We start from the raw sequence: 13,573 nt of genomic DNA, 5'->3' as shown, positions 1-13,573 counted from the left end.
CAATTTTCGTTCGCATAATGAATTGACGATTTCCATTGGTTTCTGTGGGGAAATTTCTAATCCATACCTACTCATGGAATCTGCAATGCATACAGCAAGGGTTGGGTACTAATTTGTTGCATTCAGGTAAGTGAATTTTGGCACAGTGAGCGTTCATAAAGCATGGCCTTTATGTAGTTAAAACAAATTATAATTTAACGCGAGCAAGCAGTGTAGTGGTGCACACAGCTCAGAAATTCCCCTCACACCTCTCCCTGGTCCAGTTGCATCATACGTAAACTGCCCTGTTGTGTCTCTTGCTTTTTTGTGTGTCAGAGACTAAAAGGCTCTCTGGGAAGTAAGAGTGACTGCTTAAAAAACAGCAGTGCTTCTTAATCCACAATAGTGAACATTTACTCATATAGAATCTCTCTGGATTCATGTTCTAAGCCACCACCCCTTGCAGACTCGGGTGCCCAGACAAACCGCCTACTCACAGCCCTTAAGTTTTCCCACTTTTTCTGGGATGAGCATGTCTCTCTCAATGAAAACGTTCCCCTTTATGCTGAGTCCAGCAGTAGCTCAGAATTCCTTCTTGATTCTTCTGAATTATATGTAGGAAGAACAACTGCCTTTGTCCTTTGGGCCTAGAGGCACTGGAAGTTTAGTGGTTTTAAAGCCACTTTTCCACATTACAAAACCATTTCTTGTGTACAAAAAGCTGCTAAACAAGCATTAATGCCTTTAGGATCACCAGCAATGATGATGTGTACTAATCTCTGGGGTGTGATACATTGTGATAAAGTGTTGTGTAGGCAGATTTCAGTTCAGCCAGCCTGAATTGGTCCTTGCAATCCTTGTAGGAGTACAGCAGCATGCCTGTTCCTGCAGTAGAATGAAGTGTTGCAATGAAGTGGTTATCTGCATATAATCTGCCTCTAGCTTCTTAAGCCCCTGTGCCTGAGCATGGTGCAGTTGCGTAGCTGGGGGAACTGCACGTTCAGTCACAAAGAGGTAGATAACGCTTGTACCTGCAAAACAGCCAACTAAAGGGAGCCGTGCAGTCGTTCTCTCATTTTGTATGTGTTTTATTTGCCTGCTGTGTCCCATTCCTAGAGCTATTGTTCTGTACTAGAAGGAACAAATGTTCATGTATACGAGGAAATTTTCTCCCCTTTTAAAGGATTTGTCTTCACAAAGTGCAGGTCTGCTGCCTCTTAAATGGTCTGTGTTCTTAAAAAGAGGAAATGCCCTCAACTATCAATTACCCAAATAAATTTGCAATAATTATGGCCCTTTAAGAACATGGGATTTTCCTCCTCTGTCCCTTTTGGGCTTGTGGCAGCTAATAAAGCTGATTTATTGTAGAACTGACATTCAGCAATATCTATCTATCATCTATCTCCAAGTTAGGTTTAATGCAACTAAGTCATTTAAAAAGGCTTTTTAAGTCAATACAATTTTACCCTGGTATTAGTGATTGAATGCGTTATTTATTTTATTTAGAATTTTATCCACATGTCTACCCCATGTAAAGTGTGGGAGGTGAATTTATTCTTTACATCAACCTTCATCAACCCTCCAGACATTTTAGACTACAGTTCCCATCAGCCCAAGCCATCAAGGCCAGTGGTCAGGCATGACTAGAGTTGTATGATCCAACAATATCTGGAGGGCACCAGATTGGAGATGAATGCTTTGCATGAAGAAGGGCGCACTGGGAAGCGGAAGCAAAACCCTGTTTCCTCCCTCCCCTTCACTTTGCTGTGCTCCATTGTTTTTAAGAGATTTTTGCCCTGCATCCCTTTTCCCCATGTGTTCATTTTACTGTACAGATGATGCCCCACCACACTGTGAATGGGGCATGTGAATGGGCCAAGTATGTTGACACATTTAGTTCCTTAAAGGGAAACATGACTTCTAGCCAAAAGAAAAATTACTGTATTTTTCGCTCAATAAGACACACTTTTTTCTCCTAAAAAGTAAGGGGAACCGTCTGTGCGTCTTATGGAGCGAATGTGGTGTCCCTGGAGCCGAATTCCCGGGGGGGGGGGGACAGAACATGCTCTTTTTTTTTTAGAAAGAGGGAAGTGGGTGTTGAAACAAAGCCGCTGAGCAGCTGATCGGCAAGTGATCGGAGGGAGATAAGGGACTCTAGTGATAAAGGAGGCTGCCTGGGAGGGGGGAGGTAAAATCACATGGATCCTCAGGATTTTTGCATTGGGTCACCCCAAATTCACCATCAGATCACATAGCATGTCCATGGCTATAGCCGGCACAAAAAAAACACACATCCACTGTTTCGTTCAGAATATTTTTTTTCTTGTTTTCCTCCTCTAAAAACTAGGTGCGTCTTATGGTTGGGTGCGTCTTATGGAGCGAAAAATATGGAAGTTTCTCCCCACCCACCTCCACCAAATATGAGATGGTGTGAGGATGAAGGTGGAAAAAGCCTTAAGATGGCTTTGGGAAGTGAAAATTGGGCAGGGCAGGCACTGTGATACAGGTTGGTGTTACACTGTGAGGAGGAAGAGACTTAGATGGAATTGAATATAGAAGAGAAATAATAGATAGATGTGCAAGAAGGGCATTCATGAAGGGGGGAGAATAGTATGGCTTTCAACAGATTCTGTTCTTTGGTGCTAGCTTAGCTTTTATTTGAGAGACTGTGTCATTTATATCATGTCATGCTTTGCTGTGCCTGAGGGCTTGCATCCCTATCAGACATCTGAACTTTCTGGTCTTTGGCAGTTAGAAGGAGCCTGATGAACCAGTTTGGGCTGCTTTGAACACAGCTTTTTCCGCTTTTAACCAGCCTAAAACAAACCCCTGTATTCAGTACAGATGAAGTCTTATGAGAATGTCACCCTATGCCTTTTTGTTCCTCCTTTGTGTGTCTTTACTGTGGGTTGGCCACTATAAAACTGGATTTTTTCTTCCTCTTAAATCTCTCTATTTTGGGGGCCCCTTAATTTGTATCTCCTACTCTCATTGTGTCCTCCTTTCTCTTTCTACCTACTACTACAAGTTCTAAAGTTATGGGCATGGCCTTTCTCCAGCTGTAATAACTATTGTACATTGATCACACATCAGTAGGCTCCTTTTAAAGGCCCTTGATAGTAAATTCTTTCCCTTGCAATAATTTGAGGAGCAATGAGAGATTTCCCCCTCAGACACTCAATTCCTGAGGCTACGCATTTGCCTTCTGTGTAATTCCAGATTCTGGGGAAGGCGACTCTAAATGTATTTGCTATGTGACTTGAAAGAATTATTGACAACATCCTTTCTTGTTTCTTTGGAGTTTTGTGGTTACTTTTGGCATAACAAAAAGTAAGAGACGAGGGTGATGATCAAAAAGGTTACATTACAGGAATGGGGAAAAGGGCAAAATCTGATAGAGGGGTGTTGTTTGGCCATTGCTTGAAAACTTGCCCTAGAGCTCTAGGCAGTGAACAGAGGATTGACAGGTCACAGAAAGCAGAAAGTAAGAGCTGCCAGAACTCTGGATTCAGTTTATGGAAGCAAGCATCCTCCCAGGCAGTCTTCTTCAACCTGGGGTCCTCCAGTTTTGGGCTACAACTTCCATGAACCCCGCACAGCATGGCCATTGGCTTGAGATGGTGGCTGCTTCCCCCACCACCTCCGCCCCAGCTGGATGTGCATTCTGATGTATGTCTACAGATCAAGCCTCAGAAAGAAATCAAGAGAAAGTAATGCAATAAACTAAAAGCAGATAAACAATGTCAGGAGTAATGTAAAAAGACTGTGCTTATAGATTATTTTTGTCTGTTTTTGCCCCTTTGTTTTGAAGCATTTTATTTGCTTTCATCTTTTGCTGATTTTTTATTTGTTTAAAAAGTAATTCTATATTATGACCAAATGAGTTTTTATTTATACTTTTGTACACTGCCCTAGAATCTTTTAATGAAATACTTTAAATTATTATTTTTAAACACTACTAGAGCAGATCAACCATAAACTACGGACGTAATCCAGATTCAATGACTTTACCTCCGAAGAGCAGGCAAAAGCCATGACAGAATGCAGAAAATGAATGGGAATGGTCAGTGCAGGGCATTTACCCCTTTTTCTTGTCTGAGACCAGCTGTGTTGATCAGCCTTACAGGAAGTTGTGTATGACTGGAAACTCCGGGATGAATTGGAGTTGAGGGGAGGGAACCTTCCTGGAAAGGATTTCCCCCCTGTCTCCATCCCTAGCTACTTTTCCTTTTCCTCACAGACGTGCCCTTTTGGTATATCTAAGAAGGGGAAATTTGGATCATGCCCCTAATCCTTGATATGTATGGTTAAGAAACAGCAACAAAACAGGTGCCAAACTTCACAATTTCATTGCCTGTCTATAATTGTGGCCTTTTTATTTCCCCCAGGATTTTTGTTCTTAAATATTTTTAGTGCTCTTTGGATCTGTTGTGTAAAGGTCATTCTCTGTTGCTAGTTTTATTGTATGTTAGATAATTTTCCATATTGCATTATCATATTTTATGGCTTCATTTTTCTTCCCATGTAAAACCACCCTGAGAACCTTTGTTATTGGGCACTTTGTAAACACTGAAGATTTAAAAAGAAAAAAGAAAAGAATTTTGACTTCCAATGCATATTTATTTGAAACTGCCAGAAGTAACTCTGGTTTTTAGGTTGTATAGTCATGGAAGTCATCCCAAAATAGGAATTGCCAGCCTTTTTGAGTCTCTGGTCACATTTGGAGAAACTTTCCTGGGGGCTGCATGTACCACAACGAAGCACATACCTCAACCTCTTCTATTGACTACAACAGAATACCGTATTTTTCGCTCTATAGGACGCACTTTTTCCCCTCCAAAAATTAAGGGGAAATGTGTGTGCGTCCTATAGAGCGAATGCAGGCTGCGCCGCTAAGCTGAAAGGCAGAACAGGGAGACGGAGCGCTGCGGAGGGCTCCGTCTCGCTGTTCTGGCTTGGGGCGGCTGCGTGCAAAGCCTCTCCAGGAAAGCGGGGTGCGTTCACCCCGCTCTCCTGCAGAGGCTAGCAAGGCTGTCCCCAAGCCAGAACAGCGAGACAGAGGGCTCCGTCTCGCTGTTCTGGCTTGGGGCGGCTGCGTGCAAAGCCTCTCCAGGAAAGCGGGGTGCGTTCACCCCGCTCTCCTGCAGAGGCTAGCAAGGCTGTCCCCAAGCCAGAACAGCGAGACAGAGGGCTCCGTCTCGCTGTTCTGGCTTGGGGCGGCTGCGTGCAAAGCCTCTCCAGGAAAGCGGGGTGCGTTCACCCCGCTCTCCTGCAGAGGCTAGCGAGGCTGTCCCCAAGCCAGAACAGCGAGACGGAGCCCTCCGTCTCGCTGTTCTGGCTTGGGGCGGCTGCGTGCAAAGCCTCTCCAGGAAAGCGGGGTGCGTTCACCCCGCTCTCCTGCAGAGGCTAGCAAGGCTGTCCCCAAGCCAGAACAGCGAGACAGAGGGCTCCGTCTCGCTGTTCTGGCTTGGGGCGGCTGCGTGCAAAGCCTCTCCAGGAAAGCGGGGTGCGTTCACCCCGCTCTCCTGCAGAGGCTAGCGAGGCTGTCCCCAAGCCAGAACAGCGAGACAGAGGGCTCCGTCTCGCTGTTCTGGCTTGGGGCGGCTGCGTGCAAAGCCTCTCCAGGAAAGCGGGGTGCGTTCACCCCGCTCTCCTGCAGAGGCTAGCGAGGCTGTCCCCAAGCCAGAACAGCGAGACGGAGCCCTCCGTCTCGCTGTTCTGGCTTGGGGCGGCTGCGTGCAAAGCCTCTCCAGGAAAGCGGGGTGCGTTCACCCCGCTCTCCTGCAGAGGCTAGCAAGGCTGTCCCCAAGCCAGAACAGCGAGACAGAGGGCTCCGTCTCGCTGTTCTGGCTTGGGGCGACTGCGTGCAAAGCCTCTCCAGGAAAGCGGGGTGCGTTCACCCCGCTCTCCTGCAGAGGCTAGCAAGGCTGTCCCCAAGCCAGAACAGCGAGACAGAGGGCTCCGTCTCGCTGTTCTGGCTTGGGGCGGCTGCGTGCAAAGCCTCTCCAGGAAAGCGGGGTGCGTTCACCCCGCTCTCCTGCAGAGGCTAGCGAGGCTGTCCCCAAGCCAGAACAGCGAGACGGAGCCCTCCGTCTCGCTGTTCTGGCTTGGGGCGGCTGCGTGCAAAGCCTCTCCAGGAAAGCGGGGTGCGTTCACCCCGCTCTCCTGCAGAGGCTAGCAAGGCTGTCCCCAAGCCAGAACAGCGAGACAGAGGGCTCCGTCTCGCTGTTCTGGCTTGGGGCGGCTGCGTGCAAAGCCTCTCCAGGAAAGCGGGGTGCGTTCACCCCGCTCTCCTGCAGAGGCTAGCGAGGCTGTCCCCAAGCCAGAACAGCGAGACAGAGGGCTCCGTCTCGCTGTTCTGGCTTGGGGCGGCTGCGTGCAAAGCCTCTCCAGGAAAGCGGGGTGCGTTCACCCCGCTCTCCTGCAGAGGCTAGCAAGGCTGTCCCCAAGCCAGAACAGCGAGACAGAGGGCTCCGTCTCGCTGTTCTGGCTTGGGGCGGCTGCGTGCAAAGCCTCTCCAGGAAAGCGGGGTGCGTTCACCCCGCTCTCCTGCAGAGGCTAGCGAGGCTGTCCCCAAGCCAGAACAGCGAGACAGAGGGCTCCGTCTCGCTGTTCTGGCTTGGGGCGGCTGCGTGCAAAGCCTCTCCAGGAAAGCGGGGTGCGTTCACCCCGCTCTCCTGCAGAGGCTAGCAAGGCTGTCCCCAAGCCAGAACAGCGAGACAGAGGGCTCCGTCTCGCTGTTCTGGCTTGGGGCGGCTGCGTGCAAAGCCTCTCCAGGAAAGCGGGGTGCGTTCACCCCGCTCTCCTGCAGAGGCTAGCGAGGCTGTCCCCAAGCCAGAACAGCGAGACGGAGCCCTCCGTCTCGCTGTTCTGGCTTGGGGCGGCTGCGTGCAAAGCCTCTCCAGGAAAGCGGGGTGCGTTCACCCCGCTCTCCTGCAGAGGCTAGCGAGGCTGTCCCCAAGCCAGAACAGCGAGACGGAGCCCTCCGTCTCGCTGTTCTGGCTTGGGGCGGCTGCGTGCAAAGCCTCTCCAGGAAAGCGGGGTGCGTTCACCCCGCTCTCCTGCAGAGGCTAGCAAGGCTGTCCCCAAGCCAGAACAGCGAGACAGAGGGCTCCGTCTCGCTGTTCTGGCTTGGGGCGGCTGCGTGCAAAGCCTCTCCAGGAAAGCGGGGTGCGTTCACCCCGCTCTCCTGCAGAGGCTAGCGAGGCTGTCCCCAAGCCAGAACAGCGAGACGGAGCCCTCCGTCTCGCTGTTCTGGCTTGGGGCGGCTGCGTGCAAAGCCTCTCCAGGAAAGCGGGGTGCGTTCACCCCGCTCTCCTGCAGAGGCTAGCAAGGCTGTCCCCAAGCCAGAACAGCGAGACAGAGGGCTCCGTCTCGCTGTTCTGGCTTGGGGCGGCTGCGTGCAAAGCCTCTCCAGGAAAGCGGGGTGCGTTCACCCCGCTCTCCTGCAGAGGCTAGCAAGGCTGTCCCCAAGCCAGAACAGCGAGACAGAGGGCTCCGTCTCGCTGTTCTGGCTTGGGGCGGCTGCGTGCAAAGCCTCTCCAGGAAAGCGGGGTGCGTTCACCCCGCTCTCCTGCAGAGGCTAGCAAGGCTGTCCCCAAGCCAGAACAGCGAGACAGAGGGCTCCGTCTCGCTGTTCTGGCTTGGGGCGGCTGCGTGCAAAGCCTCTCCAGGAAAGCGGGGTGCGTTCACCCTGCTCTCCTGCAGAGGCTAGCGAGGCTGTCCCCAAGCCAGAACAGCCAGACGGAGGGCAGAACAGCGAGACGGAACAGCTCCATAGGCTCGGGTGAATGCACCTTGAACGCACCTTGTTTTACAGGGGGAGAACAAGGAAAAAATATTTTTTCCCTGTTCTCCCCCTCCTATGGTCCGGTGCGTCCTATGGTCCGGTGCGTCCAATAGAGCGAAAAATACGGTACTTACTTCAAACCTAATTTCAGGGGGGAAGGAATGAGAGAGGAGACACCGCAGGCATCCAGGAAGGCCTATTGAATTCATAGGGAGTTGGTCTATTCAGCATGGCTACTAACTGTGACAGATTGGAGCTTCCATTTTTCTATCTCTGGATGCTAGGTGCTGGGAATAAACAACAGAAGAAGCCTGCTACCTTCATGTCCTTGTAAATTTTCCAGAGCCATCGGGTTGGTTGCTGACGCAAAACAGATTACTTGGCTAGATGGCTCTTTGATGACCATGTTCTTCTAACCTGAAACCAACCCTGGAGGAAAGACTGGATGGGGGAGTGGATTGATTTAGACAGTGTTTCCCCCTCTAAGCCACCTTCCTCCACTGACACATGACTCACCCAGGGGTTGTGCTGGTATGCTTTCTCTTTCTCTGACTGCAGGCCAAGCAGAATGAACATGAACTGAGTGACAACACAAAGGGTGGAAGGGAGAACAGTTAGCCAAAGTGCTTATTTTTTCTGCAACCATCTCTCCCTCTCTGTCCTCCTTCAGTCTTCCAAGCAGAGGTGACCAGCATGAGCCCTGCTGTGGGAAAGTCAAATGGCAGCTGGACAGGGTTGGACATAGTGCTTAGAGACACTGCTTTAACCATTCAGCTCCCTTCATGGGTCTTGAGAGCCCAAGATCAGAATTTGCTTTAGATGCAGATCTTTAATTCCTGAACTGCACACAGGTGACAAACAGACAGGAGGTGACTTTAATCACCTGTATCTTTAGGGGTGCTTTAAACCCCTTCTCTTGGTTGGTATCATTGTGTATGTGGTTTCAATACATATTTAAATATTTGCCATATATACATCTAATAAAGATGTTTTAAAATATTTTTAATTTAAGTGTAAATTACAAAATCACATATATGTCATCTGCACAATTTTAAAAGTCTACAAATAGGACCTAATTATAAGACATTACCCATTTACTGTGGTTTCTATAACATCATTTATAAATAATCCAAATTAAGTTAAAACTGTCAATAACTTAAGATAAATATAGAAATTGAAATATGTATCATAGTAAACATCTATATATTGCAGGAGAAAGTTTCTGTATTGTCCCTTAGCTCTGTAAGAGAGATTTCTTCTTGGCAGGCATTATTAGAAGTAAATCTGGCATAGTTCATTTGGACAAATGGCTGTGTCCATTATTTGTTTCCAGATTTGTCCTGTCATTGCTAAGCTAACAGCACTGTGATGATACACAGAGCAAAGTTTAGAGAAAGAGGCCCTGCCTATGGGGATTGGCTGAATGGTGGAATGCCCTGTCATCGTGACTGAAGAACAAACAAATAGGGTCATCCTCTCCTTAAGCCCTCCTCCCAATACTATTAGTCTATCGTTTTGTGGCATTTCTTGCCTGCTTTTTCCGTGGTGATTCAGCATGGAGTCAGAATGTAGAGAATGTTTGCTTTAATTCATCAGTAAATACCAACCCTGCCCCTTTTAGTTACACCCTTAACACTTGTGGCTCCCCTCCCTCAGGGCAGGTTATTGCTTTTTAGGGACTGCTTTTGAAGAACGTGAAGTACTTTCTGGCAGGGATATCCAATAATATTTCAAAACCTGTCCGAAAACCAGAGAATTGTGGTTTCTTCCTCAGCAGAGATTTTATTAAATTAAAATTTGAAAGTGTACGATTTAATCAGAGTTGTGGTGACCTGCGTGATGTCTAGCTTGTGGTGAACTGTGGTATATGCAACACTGCCATAAATCACCACGGGTGTTCAGCACTCCATTTTATGGCAAAAATAGCACATATGAGGCACGATTAGTTGCCAAGGGAAGTGCAAAGGTGTACATGTGCTTTAAGCAAGTCAACTTCATAAGAAAATAAACTATTGATTAGTATAAATGTGCTTTCACACTACAGTGGTACCTTGGGTTACAGACGTTTCAGGTTACAGACTCCGCTAACCCAGAACTAGTACTTCGGGTTAAGAACTTTGATTCAGGATAAGAACAGAAATCGTGCAGTGGTGGCAGCAGGAGGCCCCATTAGCTAAGGTGGTTGTCAGGGAACTGCCATCAGTGCCGGAGGGAGAGAGCAAAATCCAGAGGGATTCCGGAGAGTGTCCCAGGATTGGGAGAGGCAGCCCATCTTCTGGGGAAGAGAATCAGCGTAGCACCAGTGGAGAAGGGGGGCAGATGGGGGAAGCGGCGAGGCAGTCCCATGACTCCTTGCCAGGGATCAGCGGGGAGAGTAGAGGTTCTCCGCTGCCTACGCCCTCCTTGCGCAGAAGGCTTTCGTGCAGAGAAAGTAGGAGAAGACTAGGCGTCAAAGAGCTTCTTTGCTGGAAGAAGTTTAAGAAACGCCCACTGACGGATTCTGCCAGCGATTGAGACAGCTGTCCGGACAGAAAAGGTTCACTCAGGCAGTCCAGCCAGATGTTTGCACCGGCTTACGCACGAGCAACCCCTAGAACCACTACAGTGGTACTTCAGGTTAAGAACAGTTTCAGGTTGAGAACAGACCTCCAGAACGAATTAAGTTCTTAACACGAGGTACCACTGTATACTTTTTTGCCTGCTATTGATACCATTTGTTCTCTTGAGCGCCACTGAGGAACTAGACAGCTCCTCACAAACTGCTGCATGCCTGTGTTCTCCTTTCTGTGCTGGTTTATCACACTTGTAAAAAAATAAATAAAATCTGTCACAGAAAGAAACCCACCACCGCTGCAGTGGCAATTGTCCCTCCTCCTACTAGTACAATTGTCTCTCCTACAGAGCAGAGGCTGGTGACTTGACTACTAGACTACTGGTTTCAAGGTGCTGATATTAACTTATATGTCTTGGGACTCTAGTACCTAATGAGACACCTACTTCCATATCAACTTGTTAGTGATACAAGCAATCTTCTGAGGCTCTCTGCCCCTTGAATGCCTCTGCCACTGATGGTGAGTTGGCTGGTGACAAGGGGGAGGACATTCTTGACTGAGGTGCCCTGTTTCTAAAACTCCTCCAAAGCAGATCACTTGGTACCTTATTTTTTACCATCTAGGTGCCAGGCAAACCCCATTTTATTTTCCCTGGCCATTTAACAACTGCAGTACATTGGTGTTTGATGTATTTTAAATGTATGGTGGTTTCTGTAATAAGCCCTAGTGTTTTTTACATGCTTTAATTTTGGATTCTAGTATGTTTGTTTTTATTATTTCATTTTCATTTCACTTTTAATTTGTTTGCCGCCTTTCTATATTATCATACACAAGGCTGTTTACAAGTGGAAGAAACAACCAAACAGACAGCAAAGATTTCACATCTAATAGCAACTTTCAAATAAACAACATATCAGGTAAAGCAGTAGTCAATAATGCATTAGTATATAATAGTAAAGAGTAAAATTAAATACCAGCGAACAATAATTAAACAGTTTACGCTTAACAGTTACAATAAAGAATTACCAAATTATAATCAATAAAAATATTGGCAAGTCACAATCCATAAAATACTCCAAAACCATGTAAAAGGATCAAATTGAGAAACATGGGATTGCAAGCCATCCTGAAATTGTTTTGATGAAGGTGTGATGTACAGATTCTCAACTAAAAAAATGTGAAGAGATAAATTGTCCTAATGGAACAGCAGTTGCTGGCAGAGACAATGGGTGAAATAAAGCTTCTTGGTTGAGGAGGGCTGCTTGACCCATCTTTTCCCCAGCCAGGGACAAGGCAACTAGTTATTTTCATGGTCCTTTTCTTCCCTGGACATTCCTTCACTGCCAGAGCAGCCACAACCTTCCTCCCTTTGGGTGCCTGGCAGCTCAACAGCCAGCCAGTAAACTATTGTTAACCAGGGAGGGTGCCTGGCAGACTGGCTATGTGGACAGTAGGCGTGTCTTGAGTTGTGAAAGAGAAAGTGGCAAGGACTCCTTTCCTCTTTAAAATCACATTGCCCCTTCCCTGTGTGGGGCTGCTGGGGGGAGAGAGAGATAAACTCTTTCTCTCTCATTTAGTGCCATTTTCAGTGTTTCTCTGCTGCTCTTCTAAAGACTCCAGCAGGTAGTAACAGCAGGTGGTTCTAGACAGCAGCAGCAACAAAAAGCATTAAAAACTTAAAAAAAATAAATTATGATACCATAAACTAGGGTAGCAGAGCTCCAACAATGACGAAAAGTTTTTGTTTTGTTCTTATCGTTAGGAAGACCTAATGAGAACAATAATGCATGTAGACTTGCCTTCACTGAAGCGAACATGTAGGCAATATCTGTGGTTTATCCTATGTTAATGCAGAAACACCACCAGTAAGAATTTGGTAGGTTGCCCCTTTTCTCTGAGTTGAAGCGTTTGAGGGAGAGATGAAGGCAAAAGAAATAATAATGAAGCCAGCGGATGATATCCAATGTTAGCCATCCTCACAGCAGACCTGTTGAAATCAGTGGCCTGAGTATGACTTAGTTGGATATCACACAGTGAGTATAGTGGATGATCTGAAAGGCAGGATATCCTGTTCAGCCATAATTCTCACCATGACGTTTTAGTCTAAATTGCTATCTTTCAGCCTAGCCTAACTCACAGGGTTGTTGTGATAATTTATAATGGGGAAGAAGAGAACCCATGTATACCACCTCAAGCTTTGGAGGAAAGGTGTGATATAAATTATATAGATAGATGATAGATAGATAGATAGATAGATAGATAGATAGATAGATAGATAGATGATAGGTAGGTCATTTTGGAGTTCAGGTGTGCATACACATGTGTGTGTAGAAATACTGTCAAATGCTGTCTGGGGTGTTTAAATTAAATTAGCCATCCAGAGTGGCTGGGTCAACCCAGTAAGATGGGCAGGGTACAACTAATACAGTGGTACCTTGGGTTACATACCCTTCAGGTTACATACGCTTCAGGTTACAGACTCTGCTAACCCAGAAATAGTACCTCGGGTTAAGAACTTTGCTTCAGGATGAGAACAGAAATTGTGCTCCGGCGGCACAGCAGCAGCAGGAGGCCCCATTAGCTTCAGGTTAAGAACAGTTTCAGGTTAAGAAAGGACCTCCGGAACGAATTAACTACTTAACCCGAGGTACCACTGTATAGTATAATGTAATGTAATACAATAGAATTAACTAACTTGTCTCCATATGTGTCTTTTCTAGTTTCTGTCTGCTGCTGTTTCTTCATATTGTTTCTCTTCCTGTCTGAGCTTACTGGATTCATAGCCACTGAAATGTAAGTACAAACTATTGTTGGCAATTTTCCTCATGTTAAAAAGTGATTGGTTAAATAATAACTCAGTTTGCAGTTATGTTATATCTAAATCTGTGTTAAGGTAGGGCTGCCATACGTCCAAGAATTGGGCTGCAAAAATGACGTCTGGGCAGATTTTTGCTGACTGGGGACAAGCAGTACTTACCTGACATGGTAAGCCTGAGGTTATCCAGGGAATGGATAAGCTGTGATGATGGTACCAGTTGCTGGAAACCACAGAAGAGGAGAATGCTCTTGTGCTTGAATCCCAGTTGTTGGTTTCTCACATCTGTTCAGTCACTGTGAGAGCAGGATGCTGGACTAGATGGGCCATTGACCTTATCTAGCAGGCTTTTCTTATGTACAGTGGTACCTTGGTTTACGAACTTAATCCGTTCCAGAAGTCCGTTCTTAAACCAAAGCATTTTTAAACCAAGGCGTG

General features: G+C 46.9%; 1 protein-coding gene across 1 annotated transcript in view; it reads left to right on the top strand.

Moving 5' to 3' along the window:
- ERGIC1 (endoplasmic reticulum-golgi intermediate compartment 1) overlaps window positions 1-13,573 on the top strand; it is a 74,847-nt gene that overhangs the window by 27,371 nt on the left and 33,903 nt on the right. Inside the window, exon 3 of the mRNA XM_083430971.1 lies at window positions 13,041-13,113. Within this exon, the coding sequence (XP_083287097.1) occupies window positions 13,041-13,113 (73 nt within the window). The remainder of the gene's footprint in view (window positions 1-13,040; window positions 13,114-13,573) is intronic.

The sequence above is a fragment of the Podarcis tiliguerta genome (genome assembly GCF_965153285.1).
Source record: "Podarcis tiliguerta genome assembly, chromosome: 2".
Lineage (NCBI taxonomy): Eukaryota > Metazoa > Chordata > Lepidosauria > Squamata > Lacertidae > Podarcis > Podarcis tiliguerta.
The sequence above is the reverse complement of the archived record's forward strand: the minus strand, read 5'-3'. Positions and strand labels throughout refer to the sequence as shown.